This window comes from Lutra lutra, chromosome 14, assembly GCF_902655055.1.
Source record: "Lutra lutra chromosome 14, mLutLut1.2, whole genome shotgun sequence".
Lineage (NCBI taxonomy): Eukaryota > Metazoa > Chordata > Mammalia > Carnivora > Mustelidae > Lutra > Lutra lutra.
Genome location: NC_062291.1, coordinates 64,843,773 through 64,866,150, shown reverse-complemented (window position 1 = coordinate 64,866,150; position 22,378 = coordinate 64,843,773). Strand labels below are relative to the sequence as shown.

General features: G+C 42.8%; 1 protein-coding gene across 4 annotated transcripts in view; it reads right to left on the bottom strand.

The window, feature by feature from the left end:
* The window catches only part of SORCS3 (sortilin related VPS10 domain containing receptor 3), a 601,218-nt gene that overhangs the window by 111,528 nt on the left and 467,312 nt on the right, over positions 1–22,378 (bottom strand). For 3 of the 4 annotated variants that reach the window (XM_047703327.1, XM_047703329.1, XM_047703330.1), the window contains exons 8-9: positions 11,426–11,515; positions 3,528–3,707 (exon numbers count right to left, since the gene is read on the bottom strand). In XM_047703327.1, coding sequence (XP_047559283.1) covers positions 3,528–3,707; positions 11,426–11,515 — 270 coding nt within the window. The remainder of the gene's footprint in view (positions 1–3,527; positions 3,708–11,425; positions 11,516–22,378) is intronic. The other variant, XM_047703328.1, reaches the window with a different exon arrangement.

Genomic DNA, 22,378 nt, shown 5'->3' with positions numbered 1-22,378 from the left:
TTGCCCCTTTCCCATGGTCAAGTAGAAGCTTAAGGGGGCCACATGCAAGATGGAGTGATACACTAGGAAGTAGATTTAAATGGTTGTGCTCATCCAAGCCAATTCACATCTGTGTTACCTAAAAGCATCTCTGACATTTCAGACAAGGTTAAACAGGTGTAATATTCTATCACAGCATACTATAAAGTTATACATTAACTTGGCGTAGGGTACTGCATGATACAGCCAATATTATTTTCTAGGTATGTAGATGTAAGAGAAAAACAGAGAGAAATATGAGCCCATCAGAAAATGCCCAATTCTTCAATCCAGCTCTTTACTAGTATCTCTGCAATATTTATCCCCACTGTGTCCAAAAGTCACTGAACATTCCATAAAAATGGGCATCTACTCATCAGACTCTAGTTCTCATATCATGATGGGATTCCACCAGACATGCCTTTTTCCCAAGTTCCAGTAAATCATCCTTTAAGCCAATTCATCTTCAAGTCCCCCCCCACCCCACGCAAATTCCTCAAGTTAGAATTAACCTTCCTCTTTACTGATTCTACAACACAGAAAGTCACAGCTTTAATACAAGTTAGTCAGTGATCACTGACTACCCTAATAGGGTCATGTTTCCTTCCTAGATTATGAGTCTCACGCACCAGCTTCATCTCATCAAACAAAATACATTCTATGAAAGTGTATTAATTTAGTTGAATTGAATGTGAAAGCTTACTAGTTTTCCCAGCTGCATTACTCAAGGGCATTCAGAGTCCAGAAAAATGATAGTCTCTGCTATCTGGCCATATGGTACACAATTTCAGTTTCTATGAGAATCTCTACTGAAGGAGGTTAAAACCAATGACCCCTAGAGACCAATTAAATTCAGCTTTATTTCCAAAACACAGAATGCATCTCCAGGTGCAAAATAGCATCACCCTCTAAAAGCCTTCAATATGGTCATGGTCTAGATAGTGTCCAGATACAATTTATTCTCTTGGTATTAAAAGCCTTCTAGAATCTGAACTCCAAACACCTATCTGGCACTCATTCTTGTACCTGATGAGCATCTATTCTATGCAATTAGATTGGCTGGCTCAAAGTCTTACAAATCTACAGCATCCATCTAGTTCTTGACTCATGCAGGTCTTAAAATATGGAATGCCTTCCACTTCTTCCTCTGCAGGGCAAAAAGACTGATGATCAGATTGGGAACATTGCAAAAAAGAACTGGGCATATACAACTCATCCCCATATCCACTATTTTGGGAATCTGCTTGCAAAGATCACATACTCTGTACCCCACCATAGTGGTGTTCTAGGAAGAGGCTTCCACAGGAGAGCTTTTGATTTGCTATTTGAGCATGTGACTAAAAGGGTGCATCCAGGTCTGGCAGGCAGGATTAGGAAGCCCACCTGCTTCTACATAACTTTTCAAAGCAGTAAAACTGACAATTGATCTCCATTTGTCTTGCTCTTTGTCTCTCTCTCAACTGACTCCAATCTGGGCAGGTCAAAAAAGGAACTTCGTTCACTGACTTCTTCAAAGCCCAACACACTAGATTGCAAGCTTCCTGAGGGCAAGAATCAGTCTCTCTCCTGCCTCCTTCATGGGCTTTAACACAAAGCAGGGGCACAATGAAACTTGATAAAATTAAATGGAGAACAAACACAAAAGAACTGGTTTTAGAGAAGTTGTATGTCTTGCTTTTGTAGAGATGAAATGACACCATGTATTTTTCCACCGAAAGACTAAAAATGCAAGACTGGCTAGAGCAAGACCAAAATATACATATAATTAGGCACATTCTTCATTTTTATCCATGCTCCAATTCAGATCAGAATGTCTATTCACAGTAACCAACATACTCTTTATTACAAAAGGGACAGCACAGTGCCAAGTGCACCTGCCTTATCAATAGGGTCAGGGACCCAGGGATCTCTAAATTGAAAGGTCATCTGCTGCAAATGTCTACCCCGTTCTCCTGAAGTCTGACCACAGAAGTATGAATAATCCTCTCATCTCTATAGCCTCACTTATAAGAACAGGAACCTGGTGGCAATGACCTCAGTCCCAGGAACATTTCATCCAAACCTTCCACCAGAGGTGACTTACTGCCCAATAACAAAGTATATTTCTGCCTCCAGGTATGATTAGAGTCAAGGAAATGTAAGCTTCCCAAAGCTCTTTACACACCTTAGTCACCTTTACCAGTTTTTGTAATTCTAAGAAAAAATCTGGGCCATTTCCCAAATGGGGATCTTGTTGTTAAGGGAATCCGCACTTGGCAACAACCTCCTAGGAAATTATGGTATTTCTACTGGATTTGTTTTATACCCAGTGCCATTCACTTTTCTCTCTCTTTTTTAGTGGACTTCTATTCACCCCCAGACCTTTGTGTGGTCCTCCTACCTAAAAAAGTAACTTGATGTTTTTACTACTCTTCAGTAACTTTGACACCAGTGCAGGGATGCTAGAACACTGCCAGGCACTGCTCAGAAGACACCACTATAAAGCAGGAACCCCTACACCGATCCCTCTGTTCTGAAAGCTGCTCCCACTCCTCAAAGATGAAAACTAGTAAGGGCGCAGCTCACCACACCATCTGAGGGTACCACCCACGACAGACAACTCCTCCCTCCATGAATGAATGATCTCCATCAGCACAGCAGGTGTAGGGTTGACCATCAATCACTGATAACTACTGGATAAAGAAATACACCCCTTTACTCAAATCAATCCATCATCCCAGCAAGGTGAGGACTGTGGCCAGACCATCAAAGATCATACACGGCCACTAGAGACATAAAAAGTGACCCAGCTTTAGGGTCACTGAAACAATTCGTTTTTCTCTAGTGCCTCTGCGCAGTCACTTGGTTTCCTAGAGAAATTATTCTTTAACTGGTGATCACATTTAAAAACAAAACCTCAATATTAACTGAAAACTCAGTACAGTAATCATATTAAACAAGAACTCAATGTAAGTCAAGGTCAGTTCTTCACCCTGCACCGATGTTGGCATGTGGTGGCATTTCAGGGAAACCCTCATCCTCAGCACTGATATTCACTCTTCTTTTCCTATAAAACTTGTTCACAAGAGGTAAATTTCCAAACAGTTAAAGATCTACTAATAGATACGTACCTCCACTCAGAGTCCGTAGAAGTGAGAAAGGGACTCAAGCGAGCCCATGTAGGTCAAATACCTGGGCATCTGGCTCGTCATCGTGCTCATCCACAGAAGAATGTCCACTTCAGCCACCATCTATTCAAGTTTGCTGAGTCACCCACCATACTAGATGCTTTACGTATGTTCTCTCTCATTCTCACAACCGTCTGATTAGGCAAATATTTAATCCCCCTTTTACGGGTGAGGAGATGGAGGCATACGGAAACTAAGTTCCTTGCCCAAAGTCACACAATTGCTAAAGGGTATAGCTGCCTTCTGCCCAAGGACAGGCTGACTGCAATGCTCATGTTTATCCCATTAAAACTCCTGCAAAAGAGAGGCAGACCCAGGTGCAGGACCATCTTGGCTACCTACCTCATACAATTCAATAATAATGTTTCCCATTAGACCTCGGCTACTCTTAATGTTCTCCATGGCCAGGGTGAAGTAGATGCCACGCGTGTCTGAGATGTAGAGGTTGTACGTGTCATTCTGGTTCCATTCTTGGACAGCTGCAAACACTTGGTTCTCATCAGTACTGATGATGTGCATGTCCTGGAAGAAGATGGAACACCTATAAGGCAGCAGATCTCCATATCCCTCTGCCCATGGGGGCCCAGAGTAATTACCATGACTTATGAATGGGGGAGAAAAAGCCTGAGTTATAGGCAATGTTAAACAATTCTGTGTCAGACCAAGGCTATAAATTAAGAGCTTTGTGATTTTTGTTCCTTGCTAAGTGACAGTAAAATGGGTGTAAGGGGCTTTGGTGGGTATCATTTTCCATGGCTTCAAGTGATTCATACACTTTCATTTTTTATTTTTATATCTGAAAGTTAGTGTTAGCACTAACAGAGACATACAGCCTTGCCGGAGGAAAGTCACACATGCAAAGAAGACAGGGCTTATCCCTTCTTTAGATCTTCATTTATGTTTTCAAACTTTTTAGTGTAGTGGCTGCAAAACTTCTCTTTGGGATCTTCAGAGTCATCCTTTGCAAGAAGAGTGGCAGGGAGGCAGAGCCAGTGGGTGGGGCTCTCGGCTTCCGCCTCTGTTTCAACCAGAGGGGCACCACTTGAATCTGTTTTATCCTAGAGTTCGGCATGATATTTGGGGAGTAAAAGATGAGGGAGGTTCTGCTGCTAATAAAATAATATTTGAAAATCACTGACAGTACCAAAAAGGAAACTCAACCTTGAATTTAGTGTTCTGGGTCCTAGCTAGAAGTTAGCTCTATGGTGTAGAATGTGTCTGTGTCCCTGAGCTTCAACTTTCTCACCAAAGTACTGAAGAGGTTGGGCTACCGCTAAAAATAGCTAACATCTGAGCACTATTCTAAGTCATCTAAATGTATTATTTCAGTTAAAAATCCAAATAATTCTACAATAGAGGTGGTATTAGTCCCATTTTACTGAGGAATAAAATATGGTATACAGGGGTTTGCCAACTTGCTTCCCATTATAAAGCCAGTAAGTGGCAGAACCAACTTTTGAATGCCTGTTGTGCGGCTCTAACCTACTTGTGAGCTTCTAACCACCTGGATATATATGGGGGAGAAAGCCTCCGGATTGGAAGGCTTTGCAATCCTATGACCCATGAGATGAATGGGAATCACAAATGTTTGGTCTGATCATAGCCTCTACCGAATACCTGGACGGTATAGTCTTTTAGGTGAAGTCAGCACTCAGGAAGCCTCAGCCGTAAGTGCCCAAATGTTCTTATGACCTGCCTCTTATATATTCATGCTAATACCCTGGTCCCTGAAGTCACTTTAGTTTGTATACCTGGACCAGGACATTTCTACAATCAAATCTAATCAGTTCACAATTCAGAAGAGTTTATAAAAGCCAGTTTTCGTATGTGGCTAGGCGCTATACAAAGATGATCATAAACTCAAGTCCTTTGCTAAGGAATTCATGCTGTCTGGAGGAACTGTTGGCACATTACATGCTGGACATAATGTAAGCAGTTAAAAAATGCATAACTACACAGGTAGATATGCCAAAGAGTAATGGCATCCCAAGAAGGCAGGAGAAGACCCTTGTCACCGTGGTGGCAAGCACTCATAGTAGGGGGTCAGGCAACTGAAGTTGACAGTAAATCACCAGGCCGGGTCTAGCTTTTACTTTGTTTGCCCAACCTTTCCCAGAAAGGATTTCAGCAATAAAAGAAGATATTGCTACCTTCTTTTATTGCTGAAATCCTTTCTGGATTTCACAACCGTGGAGCACTTCTCCAAGACGTTTTTTGGAAGGAGCAAGCTCATTCGATTTGGACAACAAGAAGGTGGGAAAAGTGTGAAGCGCTCTGGCTCTTTTTATTGGAGGATCTGCCAGATCTCAGCGTCTGGCCTTGAACTCCCTAGGTCGCTTTGACTGAGACCTCTCTAGTTCATTTGTGCTTACACACCTTATAGAATTACAGGATCCCACTGAGCTGCTTGAAAATGGAAATAAGGCTTCCTCTTAAAAACCCTGTGATGAAATTGTGTTGTGTTGGTGTGGAATGAAAGCCCGAGAACCCAGTAGGAGGGGAAATAGCAGCTGCAGGAAATACAGATTAAATTCACTTACCCTGTTAAAAATGCAATAGAAATGCCGGGCTTTTCCCAGATGTTTCGGTTATAAAAATGAATGAGCTAAGTTATTTTAGACTAAACTAATGAAAAAGAAGTGGGGGAAAAAAAAACTGAAAACACGGGGGCACGGTCAGGATGGAAGGCAGCCAGCCTTGTTGTGCATGTGGGGTGTATCACCTGACTCACAGGTACGGCAGGCTCGGGGGACAGGGTGCTCTCTAGCAACCAGGACCCTGGGAAGCTGGCTTGAAAATTTCTTAATTTCCCTAAGTCATTTAGCTAATAAATTACATTACTAATATTTAAACCCAAGACTATCTGAACTCTGTTATCAGTGGGAATATAACTCAATATGCATCAAAATGACCTGGAGATCTTAAAAGCAGGCAGACTCCTACGTCCCACTGCCTGAGGTTCTGAGTCAGTGTGTCTGGTTGGGAAGGCTTAAGTCCTACCACCTGGACCAGCCTTCCAGACAAGTCAGGTACATGCAGTCTGGGTCATCACTCCTTGAAAAAGCTCTGAGGTATGTGTCCTCTCTCCAAATAGATCTTCTAGTTAAATACGGATCAACCAATAATAACCAGAATATTATGTTTTCAAGAACAAATGATTCATTTTCAGTAGTACTGGTCTAATAGAGAGCTGAATGATAATAAACCATATTTCTTGATCCTGCAACCTCAATCTAACCCCAAAGCATATGTCACCTCCTTCCAAAGAAAACGAAGATGTGCTTGCTACTCTTGAGAACAAGCAGAGCGAGATCTGACTGGTGATGAAGAGAGAGACTGAAGAGGGGGGAAAAGCAGTAAGTAAATTCTGGTTGGCACTTCAATAAACTGGAGTTTGGACAGCATCAGACATAACCACACTCATGTTTTTATTTGGAGAACAATTATAAATAACACTCCCCCATACCCTCCCATTAATTTGGAAGAATCATAGTTGCCTTTTGCAAACCTAAACGTGAGACTTCATAGGTAAACAATGGTGAAAACACTCCCCCCGAGATAGAAACATTTTCATGTAATTTGGGTTGAATGTAACTTCATTCACTATAAGAACACACGCTATTCAGCACCTGCCATCCGCCAGACATTATAATAGAAATACAGAGAGAACCAAGATGTACAATATGACCTCAAGCAGATGCCCAATGGTGGTGAGAATGTCATGCCCTCCTGGCCTTCTGTGAACCTGACTAAGGTCCCTGGTACAGGTACTAATGGGAATACAAAGGCTTATAGACAGGGGCGGTCAAGGGGGCATCCATGGAAATGCATGAAACCTGATTGGCTTGAAAGCAGTTTTTCCCTGAGGGAGGTGAGGACAGAGTGGCCACACCATAAGGGGCCCTGCACTGGCCCACCTAAGTTTTACCCAGAAGGAAATATAAAACTAGCACAAGATTTTGAGGAGGAAAAGGGGATAATGAGAACTGCCCAGTGCAGAGATTTGGCTGCAGTAGGCCAGCTTAACTGTGAGATCACAGCATCCAAGGTGGATTTCAGTGGGGCAGGGGGAAGGCTTACAAGGTGGCTGCAACATCTCAGTAGTGACACATGAGGGCCTGGACTAAAGAAGCAGGTTTTCTATGAGAACCCTATGAAATGGACTGGTGAGCTATCAGGGAGGCAGAACCCACAGGGCGACGAAGGAAAAAGGCATATCTTTAATATGTCAGGTATGTGACCTACAAAATTCTCTCATTACCATGCTCATACAATCATAATTAAATACTCATAATTAATGTGCATAATTATTTATTCTACATCAGTCTCTCTCATTAGCCCATAAGCTCCCAAAGAGCAGACACTGTGTCTTTCTTATGTATCACGGCATTTCTAGCACTTACTAAATATCATTAGTACATGGTAGATATTTAATAAAAGTTTTTGTATGAATGAGTAGAGTAAGTAAACACAGAAGAGGGATGAAATTTTGGGGATATAATATAAGGTAGAGATACTGAGCTTAGGTCTAGAGTTTTAAAATGGGATTTTTCAGGGGAAGTACTTCAAAAAAGCAGTCCAGGGTTCGATGGGTATGGGATGGGACTATGAACATAGACGTCACCAATATGAAGAGAAGGGATGAGGTCACCCAAGAACCATGCAGAACACCAGGAGAACTTAGGATCATCAACATTTAAGGGTGGCAGGAGAAGGGGAATCAGAAAAGTGAATCAGAATAAAATATGCCACAGGGAGGAGTATCAGGTGTGGATTTTTTTTCTTTTCCAGCAGTGTCAAGTGCTCCAGAAAGGTAGAAAGAAAGAAAGGAAGGAAGGAAGGAAGGAAGGAAGGAAGGAAGAAAGAAAGAAAGAAAGAAAGAAAGAAAGAAAGAAAGAAAGAAAGAAAGAAAAGTTGTAGAAATGTTTATTGGATTTGGCTTGGAGGTGTTCCCTGGTAGCAATGGCTAGAGGATTTTTGGTGGACTGGGAGAGAGGGGTGTGGGAGACCAGAATACAGCTGACAGTGGGTTGAAGTGTAGATAGGAAGCAACAAAAGAAATTGGAATTACAGATAACATTTTAAGAAGTGTGGCTGTGACATAGCAAAGAAGGATAAATCACTATTTGGGGAAATGTAAAAATTAAGGGAAATTGTCCTAAGGAAATTAAAGAAAAGGTTAATATCACTGTCATTATCGTTATAATAAATTTTCTCAAGCATATTTCCCTCTCTTCCCTTTTATTATTCAAAATGGGATAAAACATATTCTGTCAACTAAAAGCAAACCCAGACTTAGGTAGGGAGAGTCTTTATGTGCAAGACTATCGCAATAGGGAGAACACTCTGGCTATCCTATCTGCAAGTCCCTCAGGGTGATGGCAGGGAAGAATTATTTTTATGGAGAGAAAGTAAAACAAGGCTAGAGAGAACTGGATGTGGGGAGCAGGGTGAGCAAGTGGTGGGAGAGGGGCCATTGAACAGGAAACCATCCTCCTTACAGTCAGTTGATTTTCAGAAGGGTTGTTAATAGGGGTTGTCCTGAGTTCTAGCGCCTGCTTAAGTGCCCAAGAGTGGCTCCAAGTTCAGAGGCTAGGGTGGGGAGGAGGTGAAAAGCCAGCCAAAGTCTGGTCAAGTTAAATTAGCGAGCATTTTGTCCAGTTTGTCCCCCAGTGGGGACAAAGAGTTCAGTTAACCATTTATAGATAAGGAATGAGAATTTGGTCTCATCCAAGGTAAACAGGCAGGCTTCTGTATCTTAGCGAGGGGCATGGGGAAAAGTGGTTTTTTACAAGTGAGCTACTTCTAGGAACACAAAAGAGCTGGTTATTTCTTTAATCTCACTGTTCTCCAGAAGCACTGGGTTCAGTAAAGTTCAATGGTATCATGATAACCATTTCACAGGTAAAAAGACCTGGGCTTCTGGATAAGCAAGTGGCAGAGCTGGAAAGAAAGCTCAGGGTTTCTTGCTCAGAAGCTCCATTGCCTTTCAGCCAGGCTATACCAGGGCTCTCGGTCATTTGTGTCCTCACCCCCTGCCGATGCGTGGCTTCCATGCCCCTTCCCCGCCTCCCCCATGCCCAGGGACTGGTTACGGAGGACTCAGCACAAGGTTGCCACTCCTAATAATGCCACTCATTATTAATGGTGTTCATTTCATTCTCTGCAAAATGCTCCAAGCCACAGAGCACCCCAGGGGAGCGTGTTCTGAACAGACAGGCTGGGAGGAGAGGTGTGAGGCAGTGATGACAGGGAGGTTCTCCTTGTTTTTGTAAGCAAGACGCCCAACAGCAGAGGCAGCTCCTGGAACAGCAACAACTTGCTTAAAAGCCATTTCCATTTTTAAACACTTCCACCCCCTCTGTCCTTACCTCCTCGGCCTAGGCTGGGGAAAATCCGAGCCAATGCTGGCTAATAAAGGGGATCGATAACCATCCAGCTATTTTCACAGCAGCCCTCATATTAATGAAGCTGCTCTGGATGGAGTTCTATAAAAGGGGCCGCACGGATGGTACTCCACCGCGATAAATTGCCATGGGGTTGCTGATCGTTAATGGAGTGTTCCAGGGTTGTGATCAATCCCAGGCTTCATTTGTCCCCACCTGCAGCCACACTGCCCAGGGGAGCAAACTGTTTGTTTATCTCGGAAGGTTAAAAATACATGAAATATGCACACAGTGCAGAGACAGAAAAGGCCTGACACTGGGGATATGGTTTGGAAAGTTCCCGAAGTACTTCTCCTGAGCCAATAGGTGGAAATCATCAAGTTAACTGCAAGAGATCTTTCTCCTTCAGAAAAAGCATAATTACAAACTTCTCCAACCTCCTCTTCTCCTAGCAGAGATACTGCTTTCCTGCCTGGGTTTAGAACATCTGATGGGGACATCCTGCAACCACGATGTTATAGAATGGTCCCATACCAGCCAGTCACAGAGAGGGTAGAGAAAAGGAGGAGTTGATCCCATGGCCCCTGGGGCTACTTAATGCACTCCCTGCTCATCCCATCAGCCTCTCTACCCCTCTCTCTACAACCCAGTCTCTTGAGATGGTGTTTAGTTTGTTGAATGGACCATATTATCTCTCTTAAAATAGGGCCTATGTGTGCCTTTTCTATTGATTTCCCAACCTTGTTTGCTGGGTTAACTCCTTAATCCTTTCACATCATCTTAAACCTAACTTTCTTAGGAAACTTGACCTCAGTATCTGTATAGGTAAGCTCCACCCATTATGTCACAATGGTCCTTGAACTTCTATACCTGTAACACTCCCTACACCTACTATTGCTTGTTCAGTGTCTCTTCTCTACCAGAATATAAGCTCCACGAAGGCAGGGACCATTTGTGGCTTCTTTTCTACTCTCTGCCTGGCAACGAGTAAAAGCCGAAATGGGAGAAAGAACAGTTCAATAGTTGAATAAAAGAAGGAACAAACGAATGAATGGATTTATGCATGCATATATGAATGAATGAATTAATGAATGATGAATGAATGAAACAACCAGGGGTGACGATTACCCACCCTCTTGTCCCATAATCTGTCCCACCTCTGTAGTCATTCAGCCTTTCATGCTGTTTCCCAGCACCAGCTTACAGACCTGATGCTTTACAACATTACATTTGATATGTGTCCAGCCAGAACCTTGCCTTTTTTGGGAGCCTTTTTAGGTGATGCAATTGTATCCTGTCCATGTTTAGACTGAGGTTCTAAGATCCTTCTCCTCCAGGAAGCCATTGTTCACAAGGGATGGAATCCACAGGATAAGTTTTAAGATTTTCCAACAAAGGAGTTAAAATGCCATCATTTGATATTAACATTATAGTAAATTATTCCTTTTTAATTACTCATAATGGCAGAAGGGAGCAGAAACATAGGCAGTGCATTTACATTTTGCATTAAAATGTAGAGAGAAGCATGAACTCCATAAGACTCACCTGGGCACCTTTGTGCATACATACCTATAGTGTCTAGGCTCCTGTCGGGGCCCTTCTGAACCTGTCCCTCTATTTGGCGGTAAGGCCTTTGCATGAGGGAGGGACTCCCAGAAGGGATTGTGTGATAGCTCTCCTTTCACTGGAAATGACTCCAGACTATACAGGATGTATGAGACAGGGAATCAAAGCTCTTGCCTACATGCCCCGCTGAGAGGAGAATAGAGAACCCAGGTTCAGGGCCATCAGCAGAGGCCAGAGCCCCATACTCCCTGCAGTCCAACATGGCAGTCTCTCCCTGCTTGGACGTACCTTGGGCAGGGAGTACTTGGGCAGCTTTATCTGGGCAAAGGCCTCTCTCCGATAGGACACGTAGTAGCTGGCTCTTCCACCTGTTGTCACCTGGATCATAAGGGAAACACAGAGAAATCAGATGGTGCCAGAGATCATGGCCAAGTTGGAAGGTATTAGCTTCTCCATCAACAGCCACAATAGGTTGGTGATAACCTTTCAGAGAGTATCCCTTGCTGGCACTGAGCCTCCAGTCCCACAGCACTGAGGTGTTCCCAAGTCACAACACTTAGACAACAAATAAGCAATGACAACAGTCTTTTCCAATGGTTGACACCTTCAGTGAGAGCAGGGACTCTGAATTTGATCACTGTGCTCTGCCTACATACACACCTAATACATACTTTCAACTGCAAACAGAAACTACTCATGTGAGATGTACCCATGATCAATTTATTTTGCCTTAAAATAATTTTCTATTCCATTGCAATCATGACATGATTGTGAAATGATTTTTTTTCTGAATCTGAATAACTACTATTGCTCAAAAGCTCTTGTTACTTGAAATTAATTTCATTTCTGTTCTGAGCACATTTTTTTCCCCTTCATATTTAGAAATCCATGCATTGAGAAGGTAGTTTTTGTTTCTTTCCATGTGCAACTGATTTAAAGAAATCAAGGGTCAGAGGAAGAACTCTGGATTGGAAGGTGAGAAATCCTGAGTGTGAGTCCCAGCTCTGCTGTCTGATGGCTGGGGGAGTCAAGCTCTGTAATCCTGGGAAGGATGGATTCTTATAGGAACCTGGAAACCACTCCAAGAAATGGTCCTCTGGTCTGGGCTTGTTGAAAAGCCCTGCCATCATGGCACAGCTCTGCAGATGGTGCTTCTGCCCAATCGTCCTAACTTGGGGGGACATTAATATTCACCAGCGAAGTCACCATAGGCTGTTCAGAGAAAATAGCAGGACAATAGCAACCCGGCTGCCATACTGAGGAGGCAGCTGCTGAAGGCTCCCCTCTTTGTTCTCATCACACACTTGCTGGAGACAGGCCAGTCTTCCCACACCAGTCCAAACCTGGTGGCCATCCACAGTGGCTGCGGGGAGCAGGCGAGGTGCCACATCTCTACGGAAAGCCACCCATTGCTCCTCACACCAAGAGATGGCATCTCCTATGGCTCCCTGTATCTCTGCACAGATTGGAAGCACAGAGACTGCCAGGCAGAGAAAATGTTAGAATCCGAGTGAAGGCAGAACCTTAGAAAAAACTTGGTGCAAAGACTTAAGCTATGAATCAAGAGGAGAGACCGGTTTGGTCCCTAGGACCCTGGGATCATGACCTGAGCCGAAGGCAGACACTTAACCAACTAAGCCACTGAGGTGCCCCTGGTTTTTGTTTTTGGATAAGACATCTATTCTGAATCTGTATGGTTCTGCACTGGCTTAGAGGTGGGGCATTCACATTAAGATCAATGAGTTGCTAAGAAGTTTTTTCTTTTTAAAATAAATTTCAACTGCAAAGAATCTGATTAAAATATAACCTTTGGTACTAAATACACAGTTATCACTAGTCCTTGCTTAATCTTATTTGTTTATTTCATTTCCTTCCTTCTTTCCTTCCTCCCTCTCTCCCTCCCTCCCCGTCTCTCTCTTTCTTATTTTAAGTCCAGTTTAGTTAACATATAGTGTTATGTTAGTTTCAGGTATACAATATAAGGATTCAACAATTCTATATATTCCGCAGTGCTCATCAAGATAAGTATCCTCTTAATTCCCATCACCTATTTCACCATTCCCCTCACTCAGCTCCCCTCTGGGAACCATCTGTTTGTTCTTTATAGTTAAGAGTCTGTTTTATGGTTTGTCTTTTCTCTTTGTTCATTTGTTTGTTTCTTAAATTCCACATATGGCTGAAATCATATGGTATTTATTTTTCTCTGACTGACTTATTTCACTGAACATAATACTCTCTAGATCCATCCACGTTGTTGCAAATGGTTAGATCTCATTATTTTTTATGGCTGAGTAATGTTCCATTGTAGAGATCTATACCACATCTTCTTTAGCTACTCATCTACTGATGGACACTTGGGCTGCTTCCATAATTTGGCTATTTCAGTAATGCTGCAATAAACACAGGCATGCGTATCATCTTTTTGAATTAGTGTTTTAATTATAAATTATAAAACCAACACATGCATGCCTGTCAACCGAAGAACTGGAACAGTAGTTTTAAAATTAAGCTACATCAGAATCACTTGGGAAGCTGCTTAAAACTCACACGTCTGGGCCCCACCTTCAGAGTCTTTGAGTTGATCACTCTGGGGTGAGGTCCAAGAATTGTCTTTTCTAATGAGTTTCCAGATGATGCTGATACTGCTGGTTCAGGGACCTCACTCCGAGCAGCTCAGAACTAGAACTTTAAAGACAACTGACATACACTTCTGTGCCTCTGTGCCCTACATCCATCCTGACCCTGGCCTCCCTCTGAGATATAGTTATTTTCCTGATTTTGTGTTGACAATGATGATAAAGTTTTTTTTTTTAATTGGGGCAAAATTCCTATTATATAAAATTAACCATCTGAAAATGTAAAATTCAGTGGCATTTAGCACATTTGCAGTGTTACACAATCTCTACCCAATTCTAAACAATTTTCATCACCCCTAAAGGAGATTTCATACCCAGTGATAAAGTTTTTAAAGTCCCAAAGTAAATGCTCTGGTCACTTATCATAGGCTTAAAAAACAGCTCTCTACAGGACACCCTGAATGTCACCAAGCTTGCCTTGGGGAAATAAAGCAGCATCAGAGAAGGCTAGTCCTGTTAGTGAATGCTGGTCAGAGTACAGCAATTAAAAGAAACTTCTCCTGAGAAGACCTAGTTGGTTCCATAGGGAACAAGGGGAGAGCACCACTGAGCATCTGATAAGCACCACAAACAAAACTGTGTCCTTTGGGGTTTCCAAATCACCAAGAGCCAAAGCAGAACAGAATGGTCTCCTCAACAGGGTGATGGACACCACCAATTTGGGAACTCAGCCCAGCTATGCCTGAGAGAGCCCAGACCTTCTCTCTTACAAGCTTATACACACAACTGAGAGACTTTGTGCTTGAGTAATCAAGATGGAGATTATACTTCAGGTACACGATGGGACGATCCAAACTACTAAGGGGCTGATGAAGCCCCAGGAGGCTAGAGGTTCTTCCAGTACCTAAGAATTAGAGTTTCTCCCAGTGATACAAACCTGGCTCCCATAGTTCTGCTTGGTCCTGGTTGTATCATTCTCTGTACCTGCTACCATCTAATTCATGGTTTAACCTCACTGTAAGGCCAATGGGTGCATGGATGGGTTTGGATGCTACCAATTCATTACAATTTCTCTCTCAACTCTTGACCTCTGTTCTCTCTATTCCTACAGTCCTTTCAACATTTACTCTTGTGGGACACACATTCCTTCAATCTTTCCTCCATGTCTTCTTCTAAGGTTTCAACCTCCCTGATTTCTAGGAAGTGCTGGCCTCATGGCCAAGTGATTGGTGAATACATAATAATAAAAGTAATGACACAACTGTCATTGATTGAGTTCATCTACCATGCTCCAGAACTGCATGTAGCCATTATATAAATTATCCAGTTTCATCCTCATGACAACCCTTCAGAGACTACAAGATACTGAGTGACTTGCCCAAGATAAGATAAATTTGAACCCAGCAAAGTTTGGCTCTAGACCTGTTCTCCCCCTCCTATAACTTAGAAGGGTCTCCATTCCTCACTCATCTCACTATAACAGCAATACATTTTCTTGACTCCAAGATGTTTTTTAAAAACATGTAAAAGCATGTGTATATAGCATGTGTATATAACCTTTCTTCATATTCCAGAAAATCTGTTATGACATTGATGGTATATCTTAAAAATGAAATCTTCATAGAAGAGAGGGCGTGAGATAATAACTAGATTTATAATAGCTACTATGCAATGAAAGCTGATTACACAGAAAATGGGACAATGAGCAGTTTATACGCCATACTTCATTTGATTCTAATTATACATAATATAATACATAATACCTCTACCGGTCAGGAAATTGAGGCTGAGAGTGGTCAACTACCTTGCTTGATATCACACAACTTTTCATTGTTACAGCCCACCTGTGACTCTCCCCCATGTCCAAGCCCTTAATGAGGAATAAGTACAACCCCAAAATGTCATGTACGGAACAGGGGTTCAACACTCATTGACTAACTTGTCAATAATGAATTGTGGGGATTAATCCACTCAACCAGAGATGCTTGGAGTTTGATTTCCTCCATTGTTTAGGGACTAAACCATGGATGGAGAGAAGAACTCTCCATTCCCACCCAGTACCTAGATGGTCACAGGAACTTATTTCTAGCACTCCCCACTTGGAAGCCAAATCCTTACAGTGTTGGGAGGATACCAAGCTGATGCTTTTGCTGCCTCTCCACTGTTATTTGTGTGACTCTCTGGCAACACACAAAGAAAGAATAAAGTTTAGTGACTATTAATCTATTTTGATGAACTTTTCTCTTCCTCACAAGCAAATCTGCTGGCATTGTAAATCCCAGAGATTATTACCACTTTCCCTCTCAGTGACACCTTTTATTTTACATATGATGAATGCCATCCAATTATTTGCTCTGGGTCCATCCGTCAGGCTAAATACTGAATTAGCTGGGTCTTTTCCTCTCTAATGACTGGCTCGTTAATCTGATTTTCTGGATTTCCATTTTACAGGTTTAATTGGGCTCCTGGCCAGTGAAAATGATTCCTTTGGACAAATGCACTGACCATTAAACACATCTGTCTCTTCTGACTTGTTCTCATTCTTACCGTAACCAAGTCTAACCTGACATATCTTTTATTTATTTATTTACTTATTTTAATTTCTCCTTGATTCAGGAAGATGGCTTGCCCTGGAGAAGAGAGAGAAATATGCCAGAAAGAAAAAAAGAAAGAAAGAAAAAAAGAAAGAACGAACCAAAGTGTCTAGAGTCATGTTGAGTCTGTTTCTGCCATAGAGAGAAGAAAACTTGTAATATCTCTAGAGCTTGTAAGTGGGCATAGGTAATCTGAAAAGAGAAGCAAAACTTAACATTTCAGGTATCTACCATGTTAGTGCTTTACATTCATGATATTATTTAATATCCACAATAGTAATGACCAGTATTACTATTATTATTTTTAGTAGCATTAGCAGTACCCTACAAAGCATAAATATTAATACTACAACATACTGGGGCGCCTGGTGGCTCAGTGGGTTAAGCCTCTGCCTTCGGCCCAGGTCATGATCTCAGGGTCCTGGGATCGAGCCCCGCATCAGGCTCTCTGCTCAGAGGGGAGACTGCTTCCCCCTCCCTCTGCCTGCCTCTCTGCCTCCTTGTGATCTCTCTCTCTCTGTCAAATAAATAAATAAAATCTTTAAAAAAAATAATATAACATACTCTGAGTATTTAGTATATACCAAGTCCTGTTCCTCTGTAGACACTAGCCTTCTATTTTATGTTCAGGTGAGAAACTGAGGCCTAGGGAAGTTACACAACATACTCAAAGACACACCGCAAGTAAATGGTGAAGCTGGAATTTGAGCCCAAGTTTGTCTGACTGCAAAGCTTATGTTCATCCCTCAGGCTACGTCGGGTTTCCAGACCTCTGTGGAGGGGAATGGATCCCATGTCACTCAACTTCCCGTTTCACCAGGAAAGATGCCTATGAGCCGATCTTTTTATGTGAGGAATCATATCCATTCCTCCGCCCTCAGAAATCAATGCTCTATTGTTGCACGGGAGTGAACAGTTCTCCTACTAACATTTATGAATAAGAGGGACCAGAGTGGAAAGAATTCTGGCTGGCACAAGAAACATTTAGAAGGTTTCCAGCTAGAGGACCTTGCTGGGCCCAATATGATGTGAATAATCTGCCTACACAAGCGAAGTGGCCACCTGTACAGGCCTCCATTAGCGACTCCCACACAGCCCCTGCAGCAGCCCCTCCTCCAAGAAACAAAAGGGAACGGCACAGTTGTTAGGATGCACAATTAACTTTTCCAATTTCTTTGCTCATTAATTCTATTCAGATTATTTAAAATAAATCTTGACATTGTTAGGCCTTTCTCTTCCTCTCCACCTACATAATTCCTTCAAAGATCACAGTTCTCTCTCAAGAACAAAGGAGCAGGATTTGACTGCTGGACCACAAAGTCGATAAATAGCCATCGGTCTCATCAGGAAGTTGCTCTAAGTGTTGGGATGGTCCTGAGGGCTTCTCCACAGCAGGCTACACTGCCCCTGCCAGCTTAAGCTCGTTTTCCAGAAATGTTTTGCTAAGGTACCACACTAGAGGTCTGGAACCACATGACATCTTACCAGCAAGCCATCTCCTCTGCTAGACTCTTTGATGTTGAATTTAGTGTTTGACAAACTGGTGTTTGTTCATTTTATGTCCTGGAGGCTGTGTGATATTAACGTAATATGCAGTTTTATCTGCCTGTTTCTAGAAAGGGTGGGTCTATTACCTACCACTTGTACACTGTGCTGAGGCAGAACCTTCTTTAGAACAGATATGCACATAAAATCTTTTACTGGGGCCCTAACATAACTACCCCCAAAATAACCTCACCAAGAAGAGATTTGGAATAAGATGGTCGACACTGAAGCCAATATCGTTCTCTCAATCTGTAGTGTGTGGGGGGGGCAGGGGGGTGCTGGAGTGAAGTGAATACTAAGGTTGGCCAAAACATACTGACAAAGAACTGTCACCTGGGCCGACCCTTGCCAAGACTTCTTGGAACCTACACTGCCTCCTGGGATTGGCAGGAAGGGAGAATTAAGGTGGTGAGTCCGAAAAGCAACAGGGGGAAAGACTTGTGTCCGGTCTACCCACAGCCCTAGGAGAGCAATCAGTCGCCTGACTGAGTCTGTTTTTTCAAATACAATCAAGGTCCGGACTTGGTACATTTCCAATTACATTTTTTCGAAGAAGGCTTTCCCTCTGATTTTTAGCATTATAGTACATTGGTTAGGATCCCAGACCTGTGTTTCAGTCCTGCTTTTGCCACTTGCTGGTTTGGTGATCTTGGACAGGTAATTACTTTAACCTTCCCAGTTCTTCTTCTGGGAAGTGGAGACATCAATTCGACCCATCAACATGCTGTCATGGAGGAGTAAACACAGTACCATACGTAAAGAGCCTTAGACCTGAAGCTGGCACATGCTACATGCTCACTGCATAGAACATGCACCTGCCAAGCTAGAAGGCAGTTGCCTGCACCCCCTGACTGGGGGCTGATTGGGGGCTGACCACGGTGGCAGTTTACATGTGCCAACTGGAGGTTTTAGGAAGTGCTGGTGTCACCACATGGGCTACCTGGTCAGAATAGACCAGGGAGAGAGGACTGAAATTTTTTCTGGGGCCTCTGGGCAGGATGATCTCATGGAGACAACACCTATGAACCCAATGAAGCCAATGTGTTTCGTGCTAGAGATTGAGCCATTAATGGCTTATCTTTGTGTTCTGGCTTTCGTGACTTAGAGGGAGGGCAAGAAGTTCTTGGAATGTACATATGACCCTTCAGAATGGAAGTCCTTGCCTTCCCTCTCCTAACATTTTTTTTTTTTTTTGGAAGGTTCGGGGAGACAGATAAAAAGGCAAAGGTGAGTGGAGAAATAAAAAAGAACAGATAAGGACTTGAATAGTCATCTCGGAGCACAAAAGGTGGGAGCACCTTGAATATCTATCTACCTTTGTATAATTATATTTAATATAATTAATATAATAGCTAAAAAGCCAAAACCTAAACAGTCTACTTTGAGTGTTCCACATCAGGATACCAGAGCTGCCTTAAAAAAATAAATAAATAAATAAAAGAAAAGCAAGCAAGCAAGCAAGCAAGCACTACCCATGGAAACCCTACAGTGGAATGTTAAAAACTCGTCAGCAAAACATCCCCTCGCTCCCCCTCTCAGAAATGGCCCTGGTCCTGGTAGACTGCTAGCTTCATGTGGCTTCAGGAAAGATGGGGCCGAGGAGGCCGGAGCAGATATTGTAAGGAGTCTAGCATCTATAGTCTTCTTCCACCTAAGTAAGTTTTCTCTTTGACTTGAGACCTCCCATAGCCTTTTTCCTCTCTATAGGCTGATGTTATGAGGTTAGCTCAATGACTGAAATCTTCCCAAGCCAGACATCAGCCTCTGTCTTTTCTCTAGTTTTCCAGAATTTCAGAAAATAAATACAAAATAGTGGGAAAGAAGGGGAAGGAAGAAGGGTGTGAGGTCCTGGTGTGCGTAACCTCCGTGCTTCTAGTTTCAGCTTCATTGGTTATCAGAGAGGCAACTGGCATGGTAACTAATCTCTTGGAGTTTCAGGGCTATTGTTCCATAAAAAGGGAACAAATAATTACCCTTCTCTTACAGAGCAGTAAATGAGATAATAAAATGCTTTCATGGAACTGTAAAGTGTTCTACAATGTAATGATCAGAAGGTTATAATTGACCTATGGTATGTACCTAAAAACCCTAAGATGTTAGAAGTTTTTCACTGGAAAATTGCTGTAGATGGAAAGTTTGTGTTCCCCACAAATTCCTATGTTGAAACCTAATCCCCAGTATGATGGCATTTGGAGGTGGAGCCTTTGGGAGGCCATTAGGTCAGGAGGGTGGGGTCCTCGGGGAAGGGATAAGTGCCTTTATTAAAGAAGCTCCATGGAGTTCCCCTGTTCCTTCTGCCCCGTGTCTATGAACCTGGAAATGGGTTCTCTTCAGCCACCAAATCTACCGGTACCTTGATCTTGGACCTCCAGCATCCAGAACTATGGGAAAGATTCTGTTATCTGTACATAAGATCCTGTCGTGTGCTGTATCTGCTATAGCAGTATGAAAAGACTAAGACAAAAATCAAGCCAATGATCCAGACGGGTCCACTCTGTTGTTTGTTGGCGGCGGAGGCAGGAAGAATTTAAATTCTCCAGTGGGGCTATAGCTATCCACAGACTGGTGGGCCATAAGGATGTCACAAAGGAAGCAGGAAATGGATAGGCTGAGATAAAGAGAAGTGTATTCAGCCACCCAAGATGAATGGCAGGCCTATACCGCCACTTAGAGAATGATTAATTTTACTGATATGTTCAAGATATTTTCCATATCCTAAGAAGGCAAGGCAAACAAAGTCATTAATTTTCTAGAGAAACAGGGATGCTTCTTTGAGATCTGGGATTTCCAGGCGGCCTGGGAAATATGTGGGGGCTGCTAGATACGACAGCAAAACTTCACCAACATGGGACTCTCATGCCTCATGAGTGAATTTTGGGACAGCAGTGGACAGATTTAAACCATCTGTCAAGCTGTTTCTCAGGAAACACTGCCACTTCCCCAAGAGAGCCGTGAATATTTGTGAAATGCCAACTGCTACTTGGAGCCTCCCCATTGTACTCCACGGGTCATGCCTTTCCTGTCCTCCATCAGTGGAAGCACCACTGGTGAGTCAAGCTCTGCACTCACACTCTGTCTGCGCTCTCTGCTCTCATGCACGATGACCACATGGAGGAGATCCTTTGCAGTCCCACTTTATTGGTGAGTTCACTGTCTACATAGGATCACGCAGCTCCAAAGTAGCAGAGTCTGGATTTGAACTTGGCTCTCAAAATCCTGACACCCACTAACACTACAACCCCGAACAAGCCTGAAGTGTCTCCTGCAGAGCCTTTCTAAAGAATGGTTAATTTAGGACCAGTTATCTTGAGGGACTTACCATGACCCAGATCATGAGAAGCCCCCAGCATCACTGAAATCGCAGGGACTTGCATCACAAACTACCTCCCTAAGGAAGCCTCTCCACCCCAATTTCCCAGTGGGAATTCATCTTTTCTTCCTCTGATTTTTAGAGCTCTTTGTTTGTCGCCTTGTCACTGCACTTACCAGCTGCTATTCTAAATTATGGGAAACAGGTACCTTTCAGTTCTCTTGTACTATTTTCTATGGTAGATAATGTGCTATATTCCCATTTTGCCCTCTTTTAGTAACTGGCACCCATGTCATAACAACTAATATTTCTAGAGGACTCTATTCCCTGCCATTAGTTTTTATTATTGGACTGAATCTCATTTGGTCAGGGCACAACCCTGTGAGGGAGGTCTAATTACATCCCCATTTCAGAATGAAGGGGCCTGACTTTAGGTCACCTTGCTACTAAAAGGTGAGGCTCAAAGCCAACCACAGAACGTCTGCCTTGAATCCCCAGGCTCTTTTCAGGTTGCCAGGCTGCTTCAGTCTGTGCCTGCTGAATCAAGATCAGAAAAAGACAAAGTGGTGATAATTGCATGGGTTTCACAAGTGGGTCATGATTTTACATCAAATACTCCTTTGAGTGTTTGGTGACATAACATGGCGATAAGAGAGTGTGCTTTCCTGTGGGGAACGGAGATGCAGATTTCAAGATAATCTTCTCCACCTACTGCTGAATCCACATGTTAATTAAGGATCTGGCCAAATCCCCATCAGTCCTTGAACAATGCTCATGTTTAGACATCTCATGATGGGTACTGGCCCCAATTCTACTGTATGTTGCATACATCATTCAGTGAGGAAAAACTTATCCAGCACTCTTGTGCCCAGGCTATATCAGGTACCATGGGAGTCATAGGATTGCGACCTCATGGAGCTTACCATTTCTTTGTAAAAGCAAGCCTAACATATAAGATATACAAATGACAACATAACACCGGTGATAGTGCTCTGGTACCCTGAGCCGGTTAAAGGCTGGGTGCTGGAGAAGTAACCCCTCAGAGCCACAGTACATGACGCTAGTTATTTTCACTTGATCTTAGCCAAAAGGCCGAGAAGCGATTGACTCTATTTTCATGCTCCTTCTAGGATCACCAAAATCAGTGTACACACAATACACATGCACACACATACCCTGTAATATAGAGCATATACATATATATGTGCATGTATGT